At 57.7% G+C, this 16,876-nt stretch overlaps 1 protein-coding gene across 1 annotated transcript in view; it reads left to right on the forward strand.

Annotated features, from left to right (window-relative positions):
- EFNB1 (ephrin B1) overlaps nt 1-14,647 on the forward strand; it is a 49,820-nt gene extending 35,173 nt beyond the window's left edge. Inside the window, exons 3-5 of the mRNA XM_050310756.1 lie at nt 8,059-8,151; nt 9,064-9,192; nt 10,124-14,647. Coding sequence (XP_050166713.1) covers nt 8,059-8,151; nt 9,064-9,192; nt 10,124-10,512 — 611 coding nt within the window. The 3' untranslated portion in view covers nt 10,513-14,647. The remainder of the gene's footprint in view (nt 1-8,058; nt 8,152-9,063; nt 9,193-10,123) is intronic.
- Nucleotides 14,648-16,876: the final 2,229 nt, after the last annotated feature.

Consider the following 16,876-nt stretch of genomic DNA (forward strand, 5'->3'; position numbering starts at 1 on the left):
AGCCCTGTCCCTTAAGCCTCTGCCTCTTTTCTCTTCTCCTCCTCCCTCCTGACCTTTTCGGCTCAGCACTGTCCCCGGACAGCCCCTGGCAGCTGATCTCATGGCTCAGCCTTTCATGGCCCTAATAGGGATGAAAAGCCCCCTCCAAAAGGGCCGGTGTCCTGCACCCGGCCGGGAGGTAAATTCCCTGTGCTTTGATCTGCTCTGGGGCCGGGGGGCCCTGCCTGCCACAAACACCCGGCCGGGGTCCTGGTGCCTGCTTAACTCCCTGGCTGCTGGGCAGCCTGGCCCTGCCCACAGCCCTGGCACAGCCAAGGGCTCTGGAGATGGGCACTGGGTTGTGTCTGTCCAGGAAATTGGGCTCCCTGCATCCCAGGATGCTGTTCCCCATGAGAAACAATTTCCAAGAGCTCTCTTTGGCACTGTCACGACCCATTAGTAGAAAATAAAACGTGTTTAACTCCTCAGTGCTCCTGAAAACAGAGGTGATGAGCAGAAGTGACATGCAGGGGTGATGGCAGTGAAGAAGTGACATCTCCCCCTGCATCACCTGCCTGATCCTGCTCTGCCCCCACTTGTAGGACACTGGAATCTGCCTGTCCCCCCAGAAGTGCTCTCTCGGCAGCTGTGGTGGGGGCCCACACCGAAGTAGCCCCTTAGTGTTTGTGGTGCATCCTCTCTTCCCCTTCCTCATCCTCCCCTTGCAACCCCTGCTCCCCCAGCACATCTGCAGCAGGAGGACATGGAGATCCCAGGGCACCTCCTGGAGCTGCAGCTGCACAGACCTTGGTGGATCTGGCTCTTCAGCAATGGTCACTTCTGAGAGCTTCCTCCGTGGCACTGGAAGAGAGATAATGTGGCTCCTTTTGGATTAAACTTTAATTAAGAGACTCTCAAGACAGAAGCAGCCGTCAGCTCGACAAGGAATTGAAACAAATTCTGGCATACTGGTGCATCCAGGAGATCTGTGCATGGATAAGTGCAGGCAGCTACTTCCTTGGCATATTTTTTAAAATAACCACTTCTTCATCCAGACCCTCTCCCTGGGCTTTTCCCCTGGGATCCCCATTGCACTCTGCTGCTCCTGTAGCTGCCGAGGTGTGGGGCAGAGGCTTGTAGGGACCACTGCAGCTCTGACCTGGTGTGGAAGGGTCCCTGACAGTGTGTGCTGGGTCCTTTTCCTTGCCTAATCTCTGAGGATCTGTGTTTGTCCACCTGTGGACAAGAGCGGCCATGCTGGCAGGGCTGCCCAGGCAGCGTGAGGCACCTCTGACATCTCACCTTTCCAGGGTGGATTGGTGTCACTCTCCATTCCAAGTCTCTGTGCCCTGGGAGTGCTGGTTTTGCTGCTGCTGTGTAATGAGTGTGCTCTTTGATCTCCCCTGGCAGTGCAGAGCAGGGGTTACACAGCTCGTGGAGAGGCGGCTGTGGGAGCAGCAGGACTGGGGGTGTCTGCTCCCCCCTCTGCAGTGAGATCTTCCCTATGTTGGGGGGCAGAGAGGCCCCTTCCTCCACCATTACTCAGCGAGGAGGCAAGTCCTTGTCTGGATAACCAGGGGCTTATTTGGCATATATTGGAAATCTCCAGATTCTGCAGCTCAGGGTGTTGCTGGAGAGCATTCAGTGCTGTGCTGGTGTCCTGGAGCAGAGGGCTGAGACCAGCTCCTGGGGTCCTGCCACGTGTGCTCCCTGGGAGCAGTGGATCAGTGGGCTGCTGCTCCAGCTCTTGTGGGGTGAAGCTCAGGGAGCCAAGGGTGATCTGCTCCGAGCTGGGCTCCTGTGGGTGCATGGCTACAGCAGCAGCAGTGTCTGGGCTGGCTCCTCTCCCAGCCGTGGGATTATTTGCATCTCGGCCAGGAGTTGCACCCATGTCACCTCCCCACTTCCAGCAGGTTCCTGGTGCTTATGCAAAGTTTACCTTTAATTACAGTAGGGTTTCCTCTCGGAGCTCCTGTCCCTGCCTGCTGCAGGGCACCTCCTCGGCTCCCGGGCTCTCCAGGCAGCTGGAGCTTCCAGAACATTTGCACATGAATCAGCCTCTCCATCCCTGATAACCTGGAGTTTTCCCTGAGCCACTGGAGCGAGGATGGAGCCTTTAGTGGTCCCGGGGGGCAGTGTTGGCTCTGTGTGGGGATGGCACTGTCCCTCTCATCCCCTTCCCAAGGGATTTCTGAGTCATCTTGCAGATGTTTTCCTACCTAACAGGAGAGATTTACACCCTGTTAAAAGGCAATAAGCGCTTTCCTCCCCTCCTGCTCCCAGCGGGGCCCTCAAATGACTCTGGCAGAGCATCAGGTGGGGAATTACGTGGCACTTTCTTCCCAACCTGTAAACAGTTGCTTGGGGCGGCCACAGAGACTGCACAAATCATCTTCCTCTTGTGGATAGACCTGAAGACAAAGGGTGTATTTAGTGCCGTGTTCCCCCTGTGCTGGGCAGGGAGCAGGACAGAAGTGTGTGAAGCTTCCACGGCTCATCCACATGGACATCTTGCAGTGCTGCTGCTAAAGGGCTTGTGAGCGAATCAGCAATCTGTGGTCTTGCAGCCAAGATGTGCTTTCTGGCCTGGATGAGGTTCCCTGCAATATAACAGTGACTCTTAATTATGATACTAATTAGGGGTTGGTTATAATTTTCCACCGGAAAGCTGATTTAATGGGAAATTAGCTTTTCACTTCAGTGTTACTTGTGTTAAAGTGTCTTTTTCCATGGGATACTTCAGTGCTTGCTGTTGTTCTCCCTTTGCCCCAGGAAAGCATGTGAGATAGTGGGGCTGCAGCAGGTGAGGATGAGTGTGGTGTGTGTTCTCCTCCCTTCTTCCCCCTGTCGCTGGCTGGCACTGCCAGCCCTGCGCTGTGCGTGTGTCCCTCCAATCCCTATAAAGGATGGAGCTAATCAAACTTTGCAATTTGATTTTGGGGGTGCTGGCCCAGCCAGACTCTCTGCAATGGTTTTCATTTCTGTTTCCAGCAGCGCATTTGAACTGGGGATTTTCCCACTGTGTTTGCTGGAGCCAGGAGTGCGGGCTGGGATGTCTGGATCCCCAGGGCTCCAGGGCTGTCTGCAGAGTGACTGCAGGGATGGTGGGGAGGGACAGAACGATCCCAGTTGGCTCCATGGCAGTGGGCCTGGCAGTGCCCCTGATGCCAGGGTGGTGAGCAGTGGGGGCACACCTGGGGTCAGCAGTGCTAGAGGAGCAACCTCCTCTTTCCATGGACTGGGTGGCCGGAGCAGCTCTGGAGCAGCTCTGGAGCTGGCAGGAGGGTGTGTGAAACCCAAGCCTTGCACCTCCTGTGCCGAGCGGGGACGGGACAGGGCCGGGCTGGCTCAAACACACGTTTGGGGGCCGGAGGGCCCCTTCCCGGCACAGCTGCCTCGGCAAGGCTGGAAGGCTGGAAAGCTGCTGCCGGCCCCGCTGGCAGCGTGACAGCGTGGGGGGCTCCCCCCGCACAGCCCCTGCCCCAGGCCTGGCAGCCACCCCAGCCAGAGTGCTGGAGCTCATGGAAGGGGCTGGGGAGCTGTGTGCAGGGTGGGGGGATGTGTGCAGGGTGGGGGGATGTGTGCGGGGTGGGGGGATGTGTGCGGGGTGGGGGGATGTGTGTGAAATGGGGAGCTCAACTCCCCATTGACAGTGAGGAAGTAGCAGTGATAGTGATCTTGATATTAACAATAACGTGATGCAGTGAGTGGGGGCTGTGTGTCCCTGCTGCCAGGGAGGAAGAGGAGGAGGAGGAGGAGGAGGAGGAGGAGAAGGGGCTGTAACAGAGCTGAGCTCTCTGGAGGCCCCGGGCAGTTGTGTGCAGTGGAGCAGGCGGGTGCCTCTGCTCAGTGACCTGGAAGTGGCTCCGTGTCCCCTGGGGTGCCAGCCCTGGCTGGGATGGGGGAGGAGGGAGCTCAGTGCCCATGATGGATTGGGCAGCAGTGCAGCATCTCTGTGTCAGCACCAAGGGCCATAAAACCACTTGAAGGACCTGGAGGAGAGGGGAGGTGGCAGGAACTAGATTTCTATTTTAAGTAGAGTCTGTTTGTGGATTCCTGCAAGGATCTGTGGCGCTGTCCGAGCACATTGTAGATGTGTGAGGCACATCTCCAGTGTGACCCATAGGGCCTTCACCTGTGCCAGGAGGGGCTTTCAGCCTGGCAAGAGTGTCCTGGCTGAGCCAAGGCTGCTCTGCACCGGCTGCCCCTTGCCAGGATTGGTCTCTCAGCTCTGTTGGGATCAGGGTCAGGCTGTGGGGCACCGGTGGGTGCCGGTGGGATGCAACCACCTCGCCTAAAGTGATGGAAACACGAACCTTGTGCAGGGCTGGGGATGAGGGGGGCTTGGGGGAGGTGTCCGGGCTGCGGCCACGCCGTGCCTGGCTGGGGCTGGAGCAGGGCTGTGGTGCACAGATGGAAGAGTGATTAAGAGCAATAAAAGGAGAGAGACTTGGATTTGCTACAGTCTCAGCACATTAATTGTGCTTTGGGGCCCAAATCATAACGCAGCCCAGCTAGAGGGAATCCAGGAGAGAAACCAAACATCTCGCTCTGTCCAAGACTGACCATTTAAGAGACCCTTGCCTTCATCTCCTGCCAGGTATTACTTCCAGCATCTCCCATCTGCCAAAACCCGAGTTCTCCTTTGAAATATTTTTAGGGGAGGAAGAAAAGCTCTGGTGACACTGCGTGCTGGTGTAGGGAAGCAGTGAGATGGGACAGTCTGCTTGGAGATGGGACCAAGGGGTTGTGGGGGCTCTCAGTCATCTGTCCTGGCTCCTGGTGTGCGTCACGAGGCTGGACTCGGTGTGAGGAATGCCAGCAGTGGAGGTCCTGCCTGTGCTTCCATGGTGGCTGACCATCTCCTCTAAATTGACAAGCAATTACATGGTTAATGGTATCATTGGTAAATCCTCATCACTCACCAGCCGGGGCTTAATGCTCCGTTAGGGAAAGGCATCTGATGGCTCTGGGGGCTGGGAGAGGCCTTGCTCTCACTGGAAGTCACCTGGACAGAGGGTAATTTTGCTCTCCCAGCCCTACAGCCAACCTGTGAATCCCTCCAGAGTGGAATAGGGCTGGAAAATGCTCCTGTACACTCGGTGTCGCTGGGTGTGGATGGAGCCTTGCTCCTGTGGTGAGTGGAGCTGACAGTGTTGTTTGAGTTCTGCCATTTCCTATTGCCTGGGTATTCCCAGCTCCCTGCCTGGTTCCTTCGTGGTGTCACAGCTCTGCCTCCTGCTACCGCCCTGCAGCTGCCTCTCTCCAGCTCAGGGCTCTCCCACCTCTCCTGCAGCTGCTGCTGTGCCTGTGGATTTAACCTTTTCCTCCTGTGTTCCTGTGGGTTTGCTGACGCTGGATTCCATCGGCAGCTGAGGATTGGGGGTGTCACCACCACTCACCCTGAGCGAGTGGCACAGGCGCTTTGGGAATCCATTGAGTGCCTCCTGGATCCCTTGTCTTCACTGGAGCTGGGCTGACCTGATCCTGGAGCCTTCTGCTCGGGCTTCTTCCACTGGGAAAGCAGGAAACAGAGTGGGAGGACCAGCTCTCCACGGGAACCACACTGGAGGAGCCTTCACCCCCGGGTCCTTGGGGACCCCTGGCCACAGCCCCTGCCTGCCTCTGGACCTGCTGCTCAGCACATTCCCCTGTTCTGCTTGTTCATATTAAACCCACCAGCCACTGGACTCTTCACCATTTGGATGATTCTGGGATTTTGACTTTTGGAAGCCCAACCAGCCCTGTGGAGCATCCAGCTTTGCTCTGGCCCGTTGTGGATTTATGAGGAGCGTGGCAGTGTGTGTCCTTGTTTCCAGAGGCCATTCCAAGACTATCACTGTGGGTTTTACAAGTGTTTTGCCTTTTTAGCTGCTCCTTTTTGCATTTCCTCAGGCAACTGCTTCGTTTTTCCAGGTGGTTCCCTCTCAAAGCTACTTTCTCCCTCATCATTACCACGAGCAGAACAAGAAGAGCCCTTCGTGCCCAAGTCCTGTGTGTGGGATGGGAAGGAAGATGCTCAGCTGTGTCCCTCTGTCCATCCCTGTGGCTCCAGCTGCTCCCTCTGTCCTCTTTGGACCTTTAATGTTTTTGTTGCATCCAGACACAGCGTCTCTGTAGTTATTTGGAGGAACTGCTGTCTCCTGTCACTGCTGCCTCTGTGGGATCTTCTGGCTTCCACACTCGAGCCACGATTACTCTGTACCTCGTTTTGATATAATTAGGTAATGATTTATAAATCAGACTCACGAGGCCTCACAGAGGCTGGTTTTTACAGATTGCCCCGCTCTCCCTGAATGGATGAATGTCTTCGACATGGACCAACCCATGGCATGGAGCTGAGAAGCTGGGAAACTGTTCATGGAGCTGCTTCAGTGCCGTGAGCTGGGATGTATCCGCTTATTTCACCCCCAGACCAGTGCCTCTGGCCTGGGAGAACTGGGCTGCCCTACTCTCTGCTGGAGTTCTCTCCCCGAGATGTTTTTATGGGGAGTCTGAGCTCAGGCCCCTCCTGGTTGGATTCCAAAGAGCCTGTGCAGGCTGTTGGGGGCATTCCTCTGTATTCACAGGCCTTTGTGTGGGGATTTGTGCTGACAGTGCCCCTGTCGGATCGCCTGCCAGTGGATCCCAGCTGCCTGGATGCTCAGCTCCATCCCGGGAGCCGTGGGAGAGGCAATAACTCAGCATACGGCCCAGGGACTTTGTGATCAGTGGAACATTTGCTGGTGTTTCAGGAGAGAGCCTGGATTGCACAGAGGTGTTTGGAAAGAGCTGATGGACTTGGAGCTGCTTCCCAGCGGGATCTGGATGTGCTTTCCGGAGTAACCCAGCATGGAGGCTCGTGGAGGCACCCGAGGGTCCTGCTCTGGGAAGGGGAGTGCGGAAGGACGACCTTGCTCTGTACTCCAACCTCTTCCTGTCCCCACACTCACACCCAGCAGGGTCCAATGGATTCATCCCAAATTTCCACTAGACCCCCGCCTTCCCACACCCCCGTTTTTGCAGGATTGAGGCAGGAACTGGGCTGCACAGGGAACCTGAAACCCTGGGGCTGAGCTTTGGCGTTGAGGCTCGGGTAGGTGTTGGCTGTGCCGTGCGGGCCAAGTCCTGCCTTGTGTCTGGAAAAGTATCCCTGTAGCTCCGTGATTCTCCGTCTCATCGCATTCCTGACGCTGCTGCTGAGCTCCCCTGGGTTTTGTTGCTTCCCTGGGTGAATAAATTGCTGTGCTTGGATTTGGTGGAGCACTGGGATGCCACGATGGATGGAGGTGACAGTTTGGGAAGCATCCTGATCCCTGGGCAGGGCTGGCTGTGTGCCAGCACTGCTCCACACCTGGCACAGCGTCTGTGTCCAGGGCCCTTTTGGGGTCAAAACCCAGATTTTTGATTGTGTTCAGCAGAATCTGCCCTTTAGGTGCTTAATCCTGCAGTCGCCTGGTTTGGGTTTTTGATCTCTCCTGTGTCCCCTGCCCTGAGCCGTCCCCACTGTGGCAGAGGGCTGGAGGGTGGGGCTGTTCCCTGTGGGATGGCAGCAGGAACTGTGTGGTTCCCTGCACTCCCGCAGGATCCAAAGGCTTCAAAATCTGTGCCGGCTACAGCGAAAAGTTAATGTGAATTTAAGTGACTTCTGCCCTGCAATTAGAGCCCCTGGAGCCCACTGGGGCTCTGAGTTTACATTCTTCACCGAGGCACAGGGTGTAATTAGAGATGTATAATTTAAACTGTGCATATGCAAGTGTTCCCATTCTGCACCAGGAGCAAAGGAAATTATCCAGGAATTAAAGGGGGAGGAGGGTGCAGGCAGGGAGAATGGCTCACTTGTGTGGATGTGGCAGTGAGGGGAAGCTGGAGGGATCACGTCCTCACTGCTGCAGGCAGCTTTGAAGGGGCAGGAGCTGGGAATTCACTGGGCTCCAGCCTGGGGTGTGAAAATGTGGCTGTAACATGGGGTCAAGGGTGAACCCCCGTGGTGGGAGGTGCTGGGGGAGAGCTGGGAGCTGGCAGTGCCAGGGGACAGCAGGGACCTGCCTGCCTGTTCTCCCAGGAACCTCATATAACGTTCCCTCTCTTTCCTTGCAGCCACTTCCAATGGGACGCTGGATGGCCTGGAGAACCGGGAAGGAGGGGTCTGCCAGACGCGCTCCATGAAGATTGTCATGAAAGTGGGGCAGGGTGAGTCCTGCCGCGCCCTGGGGTCTCCTGCTGCCCCTGAACGGCGGTCCCTGTGCTGCTCTGGGGGTGGTTCAGGATTCTGGGGAATCTGAGGCCACGCCAGCTGCTCCTGGGAGCCCGGGTTAGTTCAGCAGAATTCCATTTTTAGGATCTTTTCTCCTCCCTTTTTTCTCTTGCCAACATCACACATGTGCAGAGCACTGGGATTAAAAGGGAGTGATTGTTCCCAGTTACCTCGTGGTCCGTGCCCCAGTGGGAAGTGAACTTGGCATGGGATCCATGAGCCATGCAAGTGCCTCGGAGGGGCTGGCACAGGCAGTGTCCCTGTGACTTCCTTGTATCCGAGGAGGGCTTGGAGCTGGGCAGGGGTCAGGGACTGGGCTTGGCAGCTCTCAGCTGTCACCGGTGGCAGTGGGACACCAGGCATATCACCAGGGGCTCTTCTCCTGGAGCTCCTACTCCCCACCACCTCTCATCCTGAGCTGCCTCCCAGCCCCAGCCATGCCCCGGGCTTGTTTCGGCCTCGACTCGGATGCGCAGCTCCCGATTCTGCTTCTCATTATTGTGTTTGCACATTGGGGCCAATATTTATAATAAACAGGCAAAGCTGTGCTGCAGCCTTGGCCTCCTGCCTGTCCTTCCCTTCCTCCCCCTGCCCGAGCAAGAAACCTGCCCCAGCCCACGCACAGGAGCTCTGAAAACAGAAATCCAGGGAATTAGGGTGGGGACCTGCTTCCCACAAGCCCTGGAGCAGCTCAGCCTTGCTCGGTTGCTCTCAGCATCTCCCATCGCTCCTGTGCCCCGTGGGAGCGGCTGGGATTTAGGGGCAGTTGTTCTTTAGGGGCAGAACAACCTGCTGGCATTCAGGTTGAATTGAGGTTTCTCACCCACCCCTCCCTTCCCCTTTCCCAGATCCGAACGCGGTGATCCCAGAGCAGCTGACGACGAGTCGGCCGAGCAAGGAGTCGGACGACACGCTGAAGGTCGTCACGCAGAGCCCGCGCAGCAAGATCCCGGCGGTGGAGGAGCCCGGCAAGCCGGGTGGGTTTGGGTTTCCCAGGGACCCCTGCAGAGGGATGGGGCTCTGTCTGCCACGGCTGGAGGCTGCCAGCCTTGTTGCATGGATCCCAGGGGTGCCAGACTCTCTGGATCAAGGATCTGGATGCGTTTCCCCTGAGCATTGTGCCCGCCTCTGCCATCCCCGCTGCTCACAGCAGCTCCTGCCCCAGCCCAGGGACCCTCACGCCTGGCACAGCCTGACTGTGGTGTGGAGCAGCTTGGGTTTGTTTTCCCAGCTCCTGGCAGGAGCTTTGCAGGGAAGTGCTGTTCCTCACAGGACATCTGAGAGGGCTTGAAGGAGGTGAGGTCCTTGGGTTTGTGGGCTGAGTCCATGTGAGAGCCCTTTGAGGATGGTTTCCTGAGTTCCTGACCCCACTGAGAGCAAAATGAAATCAGACAGAGTAGGGAAGAGTTGCTTTTTAATTCCCACCTGGATCAGCCCCCCCTCAGAGGCTGTGGCTGCCCTGGCCCAGGGGTCAGTAATTGGATATCAGGGGAGTTCTAGCTGTCAGGGCCCACTTTCACCAGGACATCCAGGTTGGTTTTGGGGAGCAAGGGCTCACAGGGTGCAGGTTGGTGGTCACCTGGACACGAGCAATACTCTGCTCCATAGGCTGGGAGATGGAAGGGGGAGCAGTGATTCAGAGTGAGGAGAGGACACATAATTCCCCTCCCTGCAGGTGCTCAGGGCCCTGCCTGCCCTGCCCAGTCATTCCTAGGGAGGTGTTGGTCTGACTGGGGTGGGAAGGTGGTGAGGAGGCAAGGGGGCTGCTCCCCTCCCTGGGAGCACGGATGTTGTGCTAAGTTTGGGGGGGCAGAGAGGGGCTCCGATGGGCGATGTGATCCATGCACGGACAGAGCACGGAATTGGCTGCCTGGCAGGGTCTGAATCCCCTCTCCCTTTGCCTTGCAGGCTCTGTCAACCAGGATGGCCAGGAGACCCAAGGTCCCAGCGACGGCTTCCTGAGCTCCAAGGTGGCTGTGTTCGCGGCCATCGGCGCCGGCTGCGTCATCTTCATCCTCATCATCATCTTCCTCGTCGTGCTCCTGATCAAGATCCGCAAGCGGCACCGGAAGCACACGCAGCAGCGAGCCGCAGCCTTGTCCCTCAGCACCTTGGCCAGCCCGAAATGCAGCGGGAACGCGGGCTCGGAGCCCAGCGACATCATCATCCCCTTACGGACTACAGAGAACAACTACTGCCCGCACTACGAGAAGGTGAGCGGGGACTACGGGCACCCCGTCTACATCGTGCAGGAGATGCCCCCGCAGAGCCCAGCCAACATTTACTACAAGGTGTGAGGAGCAGCCTGGGAACGGCCGATGCAGGAGCGCGGGAGCGCCGGGCGCGGGGGCCCCCCGTCCCGGGCTGGCGCCGGAGGGAGGAAGCGACACGACCCCCCGGCACGGCGGGCAGCGCCGGGGCTGCGCCGGGGAGCGGATGGCTCACGCTCACGCGCTGATTCTCCCCTTTGTATTTAGTTTTGTAGTTCTCAGCTTTTGTAATCCCGAGACTCGAGGGTGAGCCTTCAGCCTCCTCCTCTTCTTCTCCAGACTGTGGCCGGCCGTGGGGGCGGGCGCCGTGCCTTTCCGTGCTCGGGACACCGCTGGTAAACCCGGAGACTCCACCTCCCCTTTTCGTTCTGGGATTTTCCCTCCGTCCTTGCTGAAGTGCCCGTGTGCCGGTGCCATGGGGGTCCGGGAGCCTGGAGCGACGCCGGGGCCGTGTCCGAGGAGCAGCAAGCGGCCGTGGGGGGATGAGGAGGAGGAGGAGGAAGCTTTGCCACGGTGCCAAGATGCAGACAACTGTGCAGGGAGGAAGCTGGCAAACCCGATTTACTACTACTACTATTATTATTATTATAATTATTTTAATTTTTTTGTAACATTTTTATTTTTGTGAATTCCGGGCGGGACTCTGGCCCGCCGCCTTCGGGCACACGCCATCACCTCCTTCCAGCACGCCGGCCCCGGGGCACGTCCCGCTCCCACCACCACCCCTGGAAACCTTTGTGTTCATAGCTGTTGACTCTTGTTTTAGTCTCTTTATAAAAAGAAAGAAAGAAAAAAAAATTCTACCTACACCCTGTCTCAAGCATTCAGTGCATGAGGGGCCGGGGCTCCTCCTGCCCCGTGCGGAGCAGCTGTGGCCCTGCAGCTCCTCCCGACCCCTCCGGAGCATCCCGCTGTGGAGAAAAGCCTTTGGGTTTCCATTGGGCTGGAGCTGAGCCTGCTGGAAGCAAAGTAGGGGGTGGCAGGGGATAGCTGCAGAACCCCCAGGCTGGGTATGCTGTGGGAGGTTGTCCTTGGAAAGGAAAACTGGAAAACAAACATTCCCGACCCGCAGCTCGTGCCGGGGGTATCAGGAGGAGGCCGGCGCTTGGGGCTGGAAGCCCCCGAGGAGGCTGGAGTACCAGGCTTGGCTTGGTTGGGAGCTGAGCCAAAGGCTTTTCCATGCCCCTTGGTAAGACCTGCTTTGGGGACCAGCCTCTGCCACACCTGTCCCCCCACCCTGCTCCTGGCACAGGAGCATCCTTGTCCTGCCACCTCCTGGGGGTCCCACAGCCTGGAGTCCCCTGCCCTTGCCTTGCCCATCTCCTGCCCAACACTGGACGGGGTTGAGCTTTTCTGGTGGGATCATTCCCTGCTTCCTCTTCCTGGGAGGACCTGCTGGCACTGTGGCTGATGCCAGCAGGCATGGTGGAGCTGGCAGTGCCCTGTCACCCACCTGTCCTCTGGCTGTCCCCCCTTCCTCCCTTTCTTTTCCTTCCAGCAGTAGCTGCTTTTGCTCAGGGAGCAGGAGCGGGGCTGGCTGGGCTGCTCTGCCCGGGCTGTTCCCGCCTGTCCCCAGGGCCCCCAGTCCCGCCTTAGGAAGTGCCCAAAGAGCGAGGGAGCTGCTCTGCTAAAGTGCCTTGACGAGGAGCGGGCAGGGGCGGGGGGCAGAGCAGGGACGGGGGGCCCAGTGGCTCGGGGTGTCCCGGTGACTCGGGGGTTCTGGTGGCTCGGGTGCTGCGTGGGGGTTTGGCCCCCAGCAGGATGGGAGCATCCCGGGGTGTCACATGGTTGGGTTTGGGGTGTTCTAAGGCAGGAATTCGGGCTGGAGCAGAGCAGGGTGTCCCAGCTCTCCTGCCCTCAGCATCCCGAGGTGATTTGGTTTCCAGGGCCCCAAACCAGCTGCTTCCCTAGGGAGGGATGAGCTGCAGTGGGTGCTCCTCCCTGCCCTACCCCTTTCCCTGCTCCCCCTGTCCCACCACTGCTTTTCCCCGTGTAGCACCTTCCGTCCCTCTCTCCATGGCATCCGTGCCAGTGCTGCCCCCCGGCCCGGGAGCCATCCCCACCAGGACACCCCATTCATTCCCTGCTGGGGGATGGGATCTGCTCTTGGAAATCCCAGAAAATGGTGTCTTAAAAAATCCCCCTTTCCTTCTCCCATCTGCCAAACCTTGGCCTGTGGTTCCCAAAGCAGCAGAGCCCTGGCTGGGCGGTGTTGGCAGCAGTGACAGTGGCAGTGGAATCCCTTGGGAGCAGTGGCTGGAGTGGAGGGGCAGGAAAGGGACAATGTAGTTTTGGTTTGATTTTGGAGATGATGGGACGGAATCTGGCCACAGGTTGTACCAAAAGTGATCTGACAGTGCTGGTGGCTTCCCACAGTGGCTGTCCCCAACTGAAGTCCCCATCGGTCCAGCTCCTGCTGGAAACAGCTGGAAAACCTTGTAAATATGTGAAGAAAGGGTGAAATCAGAACTCTCAGTTTTTGTTGAGCACCTCAGGCTGCTGGGTCCTGGATTGGAGTGTGTCCCTCGGGTTCTTTTCATGGAAAGTATTGAAGTTTGGTTGATTTTTTTCTTTTTGTTTTCCCCTTTTTTTTTAATTTTTTTTTTTAATTTTATTTTTTTTTGTTTCCCCCCTGTTTTGTTTGTGTAAATACTAGTCTTTTTTGGAAGAAATAATGTAAAGATGTTTTGTATAAACTCCGAATTATTTTCTGGTTGCTTTTTCTTAGAAAAACAAATGAGAACTTAAAAAAAAAAAAAAAGAAAAAAAAAAGAAATTTTAACCACAAGAACGGGTGTAAAACATTGTCATAGTGCTCAGCTCCGGAGCCCACGGGCTGTGCTGGTGTGGGGGCTGTGCCCTCAGTATAATGCAGCATTGGATGGGCTCCAAGCAGAGAGTGAGACTGGGAGTCTGGGATTCTATTCTATTGATCCTAGCCCAGGCCTGGCTCATTCCCAGTGAGTTTCTGGCTGTCCTGGTTCTGGACAGAGCTTTGAGCTCTGACCTGGGCACGGGCAGAGACTCGGTGACACGGTGACCTAAAGGAGCAGTGAATTTATCTCCTTATTTATCTTTAACCAAAAAAACCCAACCTGGGGGTGCAGAACTCAGTGCACCATCCTGAGATCCTGCTCTGCTTTTCCAGACCTGTGGAGCTGCTCCTGGTGCCGATTCCTTTCCCAGCTATCCCTGTTTTCCATCTGCCAACTACCAGCACACCATATCCCCGTCTCTGCTTGGTGCCCGGGCTGGGTTGTTCCTCCTCAGCCAGGCCCACCTTGGGTCTCTGCCCTCAGGGAGGTGGCCGTGCCCACCAGAGCCACCTCTGGTGTCACCGGCATTCCTGGCACTTCCCTGTGGGCAGCCAGAAGCAGCTGGGAGCTCCCAGTCCTCCCAGTGGCTCACAGGAGCTGGACTGGCAATCTGCATTGTATTGATGGAGGGGTCCTTGGAGGATCCAGAGGCACTGGAGCAGGGATGGACATCCCTCCCTCCATCCCAGCAGTGCCTCACACCAGCACATCCACACCACGCTCCCACATTTCAGAGCTGTGACCACGTCCACATCCCACAGCGTCACATCCGTCCCGTGTCCCGAGGGGGTCTGTCCCCACAATCAACCACCGCGGGGCTGCTGCCGCCCAGCCCTGTGCCACGGCCCCGCCGGAGCATCCGGGCTGCCGGATTGCCTGTCCATCCTCCACTGCCACGAGCCGGGAGCTGGATGTGCACTTGGAGCCCGGATGCGGCCGGTCCCGGCTGGGGCACACGGGATGGGGCTTTGGTCACACGGGAACGGTTTGGGATGCCGGGCATGGAGGGAACGAGGCCCTTCTGTGCCAGCACCTCCTCAGGGAGCGGCTGCTCCCAGACAGGGGCACATCCCGGATCAGGCCTCGGCACCCCCGCGCTGGTTGATCCTCCTGGGCTCCCGGTGGGGCCCCGGAGGGGCCGGGATCCCCTCGGCCGCGCTCCCCGGCACCGCAGATTTTCTTTCTTCGTGTCATGTTCCTCGGTTTGATTCCTTTCACCTTCTCCCAGCTCTCCCGCCCAGTAGCATATCATCGGCATCGGTAACCAGCTCTGTGGCAGCTGAACTCCATGGAGCCGTGATGGAACCTGATATATTGTTAAATAAAAGGGTTTTTTTCCTATGGAATCCCAGCTGTCTCCTGTGTGCTTTTTTCCTGCCCCAGTTTGTGTTTTGAAACCACAGCCTGGGCTGAAGAGAACTGGGAAGAGTTGGCTGGTGCAGATCCTCCCTGGCTTGTCCTGGAGGGATCTGTTGGGTTGGGTTTGGTCAGGAGCAAAGTTTGGAGTTTTTTGTCCAATATTTGCAGCATGGACTCAGGATTGGATAGACTCAGTGGTTTTAGGATTGGATGTGGATGGATACAGTAGGGTACTTGGTGGATGTGGCTGGACTCAGTGATCTTAAAGGTCTTTTCTAGCCCAAATGACTGATTCTGTGGCTCTGTTCATGAGGAGACAGAGGCTCCTCTAAGGCCACCAACTCCCCTTGGACACAAACCCTGTGCTGAAGGGGTTGGTTCTTGGGCACAACCAGAGCTACTGGGACTGTGCCAAGAGTCTGCCAGAGCGAACTGGGACTGCCGGGAGGGGGCCGGGGGTGAGGGGGCTCTGGGTGCACCAGCGGTGCTCAAATGTGGTTTACTGGTTTGAAAATCCTCCCTCTCTGCTTGCTTTGATCCCAGTGGGAATGAAATAACACTTTTAGTTCTAAACAGCTTTGCTGGTCCCTGATGCCTGAAGGGAGAACTGTAAGTGCCAAGCGTGCCGGGGCCTGCCAGAGGAGGGATAAGTGCTTTAACAGGTTCCTGGAGCCCACACCCCGCTGGGGAGCGGGAACACGGCAGGTCCCCCTTGCTCTGGGGCTGCTCCGGGTGGGATCAGTATGGACTCGGGGGTGTGGACCCTGCCAGACCCACGGGATCACTCCTGGTGCTCCCTGTGTGTCCTGAGGCTGCTGCAGGGGGGGTTCCATAGGGTGGGGGTGCACCAGGGCTGCATCATCCCTGTTACACGGAGTCTTGGGAGCCTCCACACTCCCCACAAGGTCCTGGGGAAGCCCCTGGACTGGGAAGGGTTTGCTTGGGAGCACCCTCGGCTCTGGCTGTGGTGGGAGGGGACATCAAGCCGCAGTGCCTGTGCCCAGGGGGACAGGGGAGCCGAGGACACGCGGTGGCTCCGCTCCCGAGGGCCGGCTGGCAGGGAGGGATCGGCAGGATCTTACCCAGGAGCCTCCAGACCTGGAAAGTTCATTAAAGCTGCGGAGCTGCTGATGGTTTTGGATGTCCATCAGGAATGGAGGAGTTATTTTAATTATTTCACATAAAGGAGCTTTTTGTCGAGTTTATTAACTCGCCCTTGGCCGGATCCCACTCAGGAGTGGGGCGGCTGCCTGGTCAGCGGAGCTGGAGCGTTTTGGGGGGATGGGATGCTGGGAGTGTGCTACTGCCACATGCCATGGCCAGGGTGGCACCCACATGGAAGGGGAGCTCATATGGGAAGCACCTTTATGACCTGGTTAAGGGATGGGAAACTCAAAGCACCTTGGAGGTGTCAGGGAATGACACATCCACAGCACTCACAGCTCCAGTTTGAGGCCAGGCTCATCTGGAGCTGGGACCCAGGGCTGCTGTGGGCCACCCAGGGCTGCTGTGGGGCTCAGGATGAGCCCTGGTGTGGGGAGCACAGGGCCACCCCCAGGATTCCCAGATCATTGGCTCCATGTGCCAGGGCTGTGCCAGGGGCACTGGTGCTGGCAGGGTGCTCTGGAGTTCCCCCACCCTCGCCATCCTATTCCCAGCACTGCCGAGGTGTTGGCACCCCTGGAGCTTCCCTTCCTGCCCTGAGCAGTGGTTGCTGCTGCCCATCTGTGGGATGAGCCGGCCCTGGGAGGCAGCAGGGATAGAGCTGGAGCACCAGTGCCTCCAGCTCCTGCTCCTCCCAGCCTTGGCTGGATTCCCTGGATCTCAGCTGGGCTGAGGGTGAGCAGGGCAGTGTACCCCAAGTTCCCCTTTCAATATCACACTCCAATCCCCCATCACTGTGGCTGATTCCCAGATCCAGCCACCCTTCCCAGCCCCCTCAGCCTCCTCCTCCGGCATTTCTGCTCCAAGGGGAGCATCTGAACCCCCCCCAGCCTGTAAGGGGCTGAATAACAGCAATTCCTTCAATAACCCTTGGCTGGGCCAGCGGCGGCAGCCAGGATTGGGAAGTTTATCCTTGTTTTCCCTACAGTATATCCAAAAGAGCTAACAGGTTCCCCTGGTCGAGGCGCGGGGCTGTTCCCACAGCCAGGCATCCACCCGCTCTCCTGCACCTGGTTCCACGGAGAGGAGCCTGGAAGATCCATTAGGCCGTC

This window comes from Myiozetetes cayanensis, unplaced genomic scaffold, assembly GCF_022539395.1.
Source record: "Myiozetetes cayanensis isolate MyiCay16 unplaced genomic scaffold, myiCay2020 scf15, whole genome shotgun sequence".
In the NCBI taxonomy this organism is placed as follows: Eukaryota; Metazoa; Chordata; class Aves; order Passeriformes; family Tyrannidae; genus Myiozetetes; species Myiozetetes cayanensis.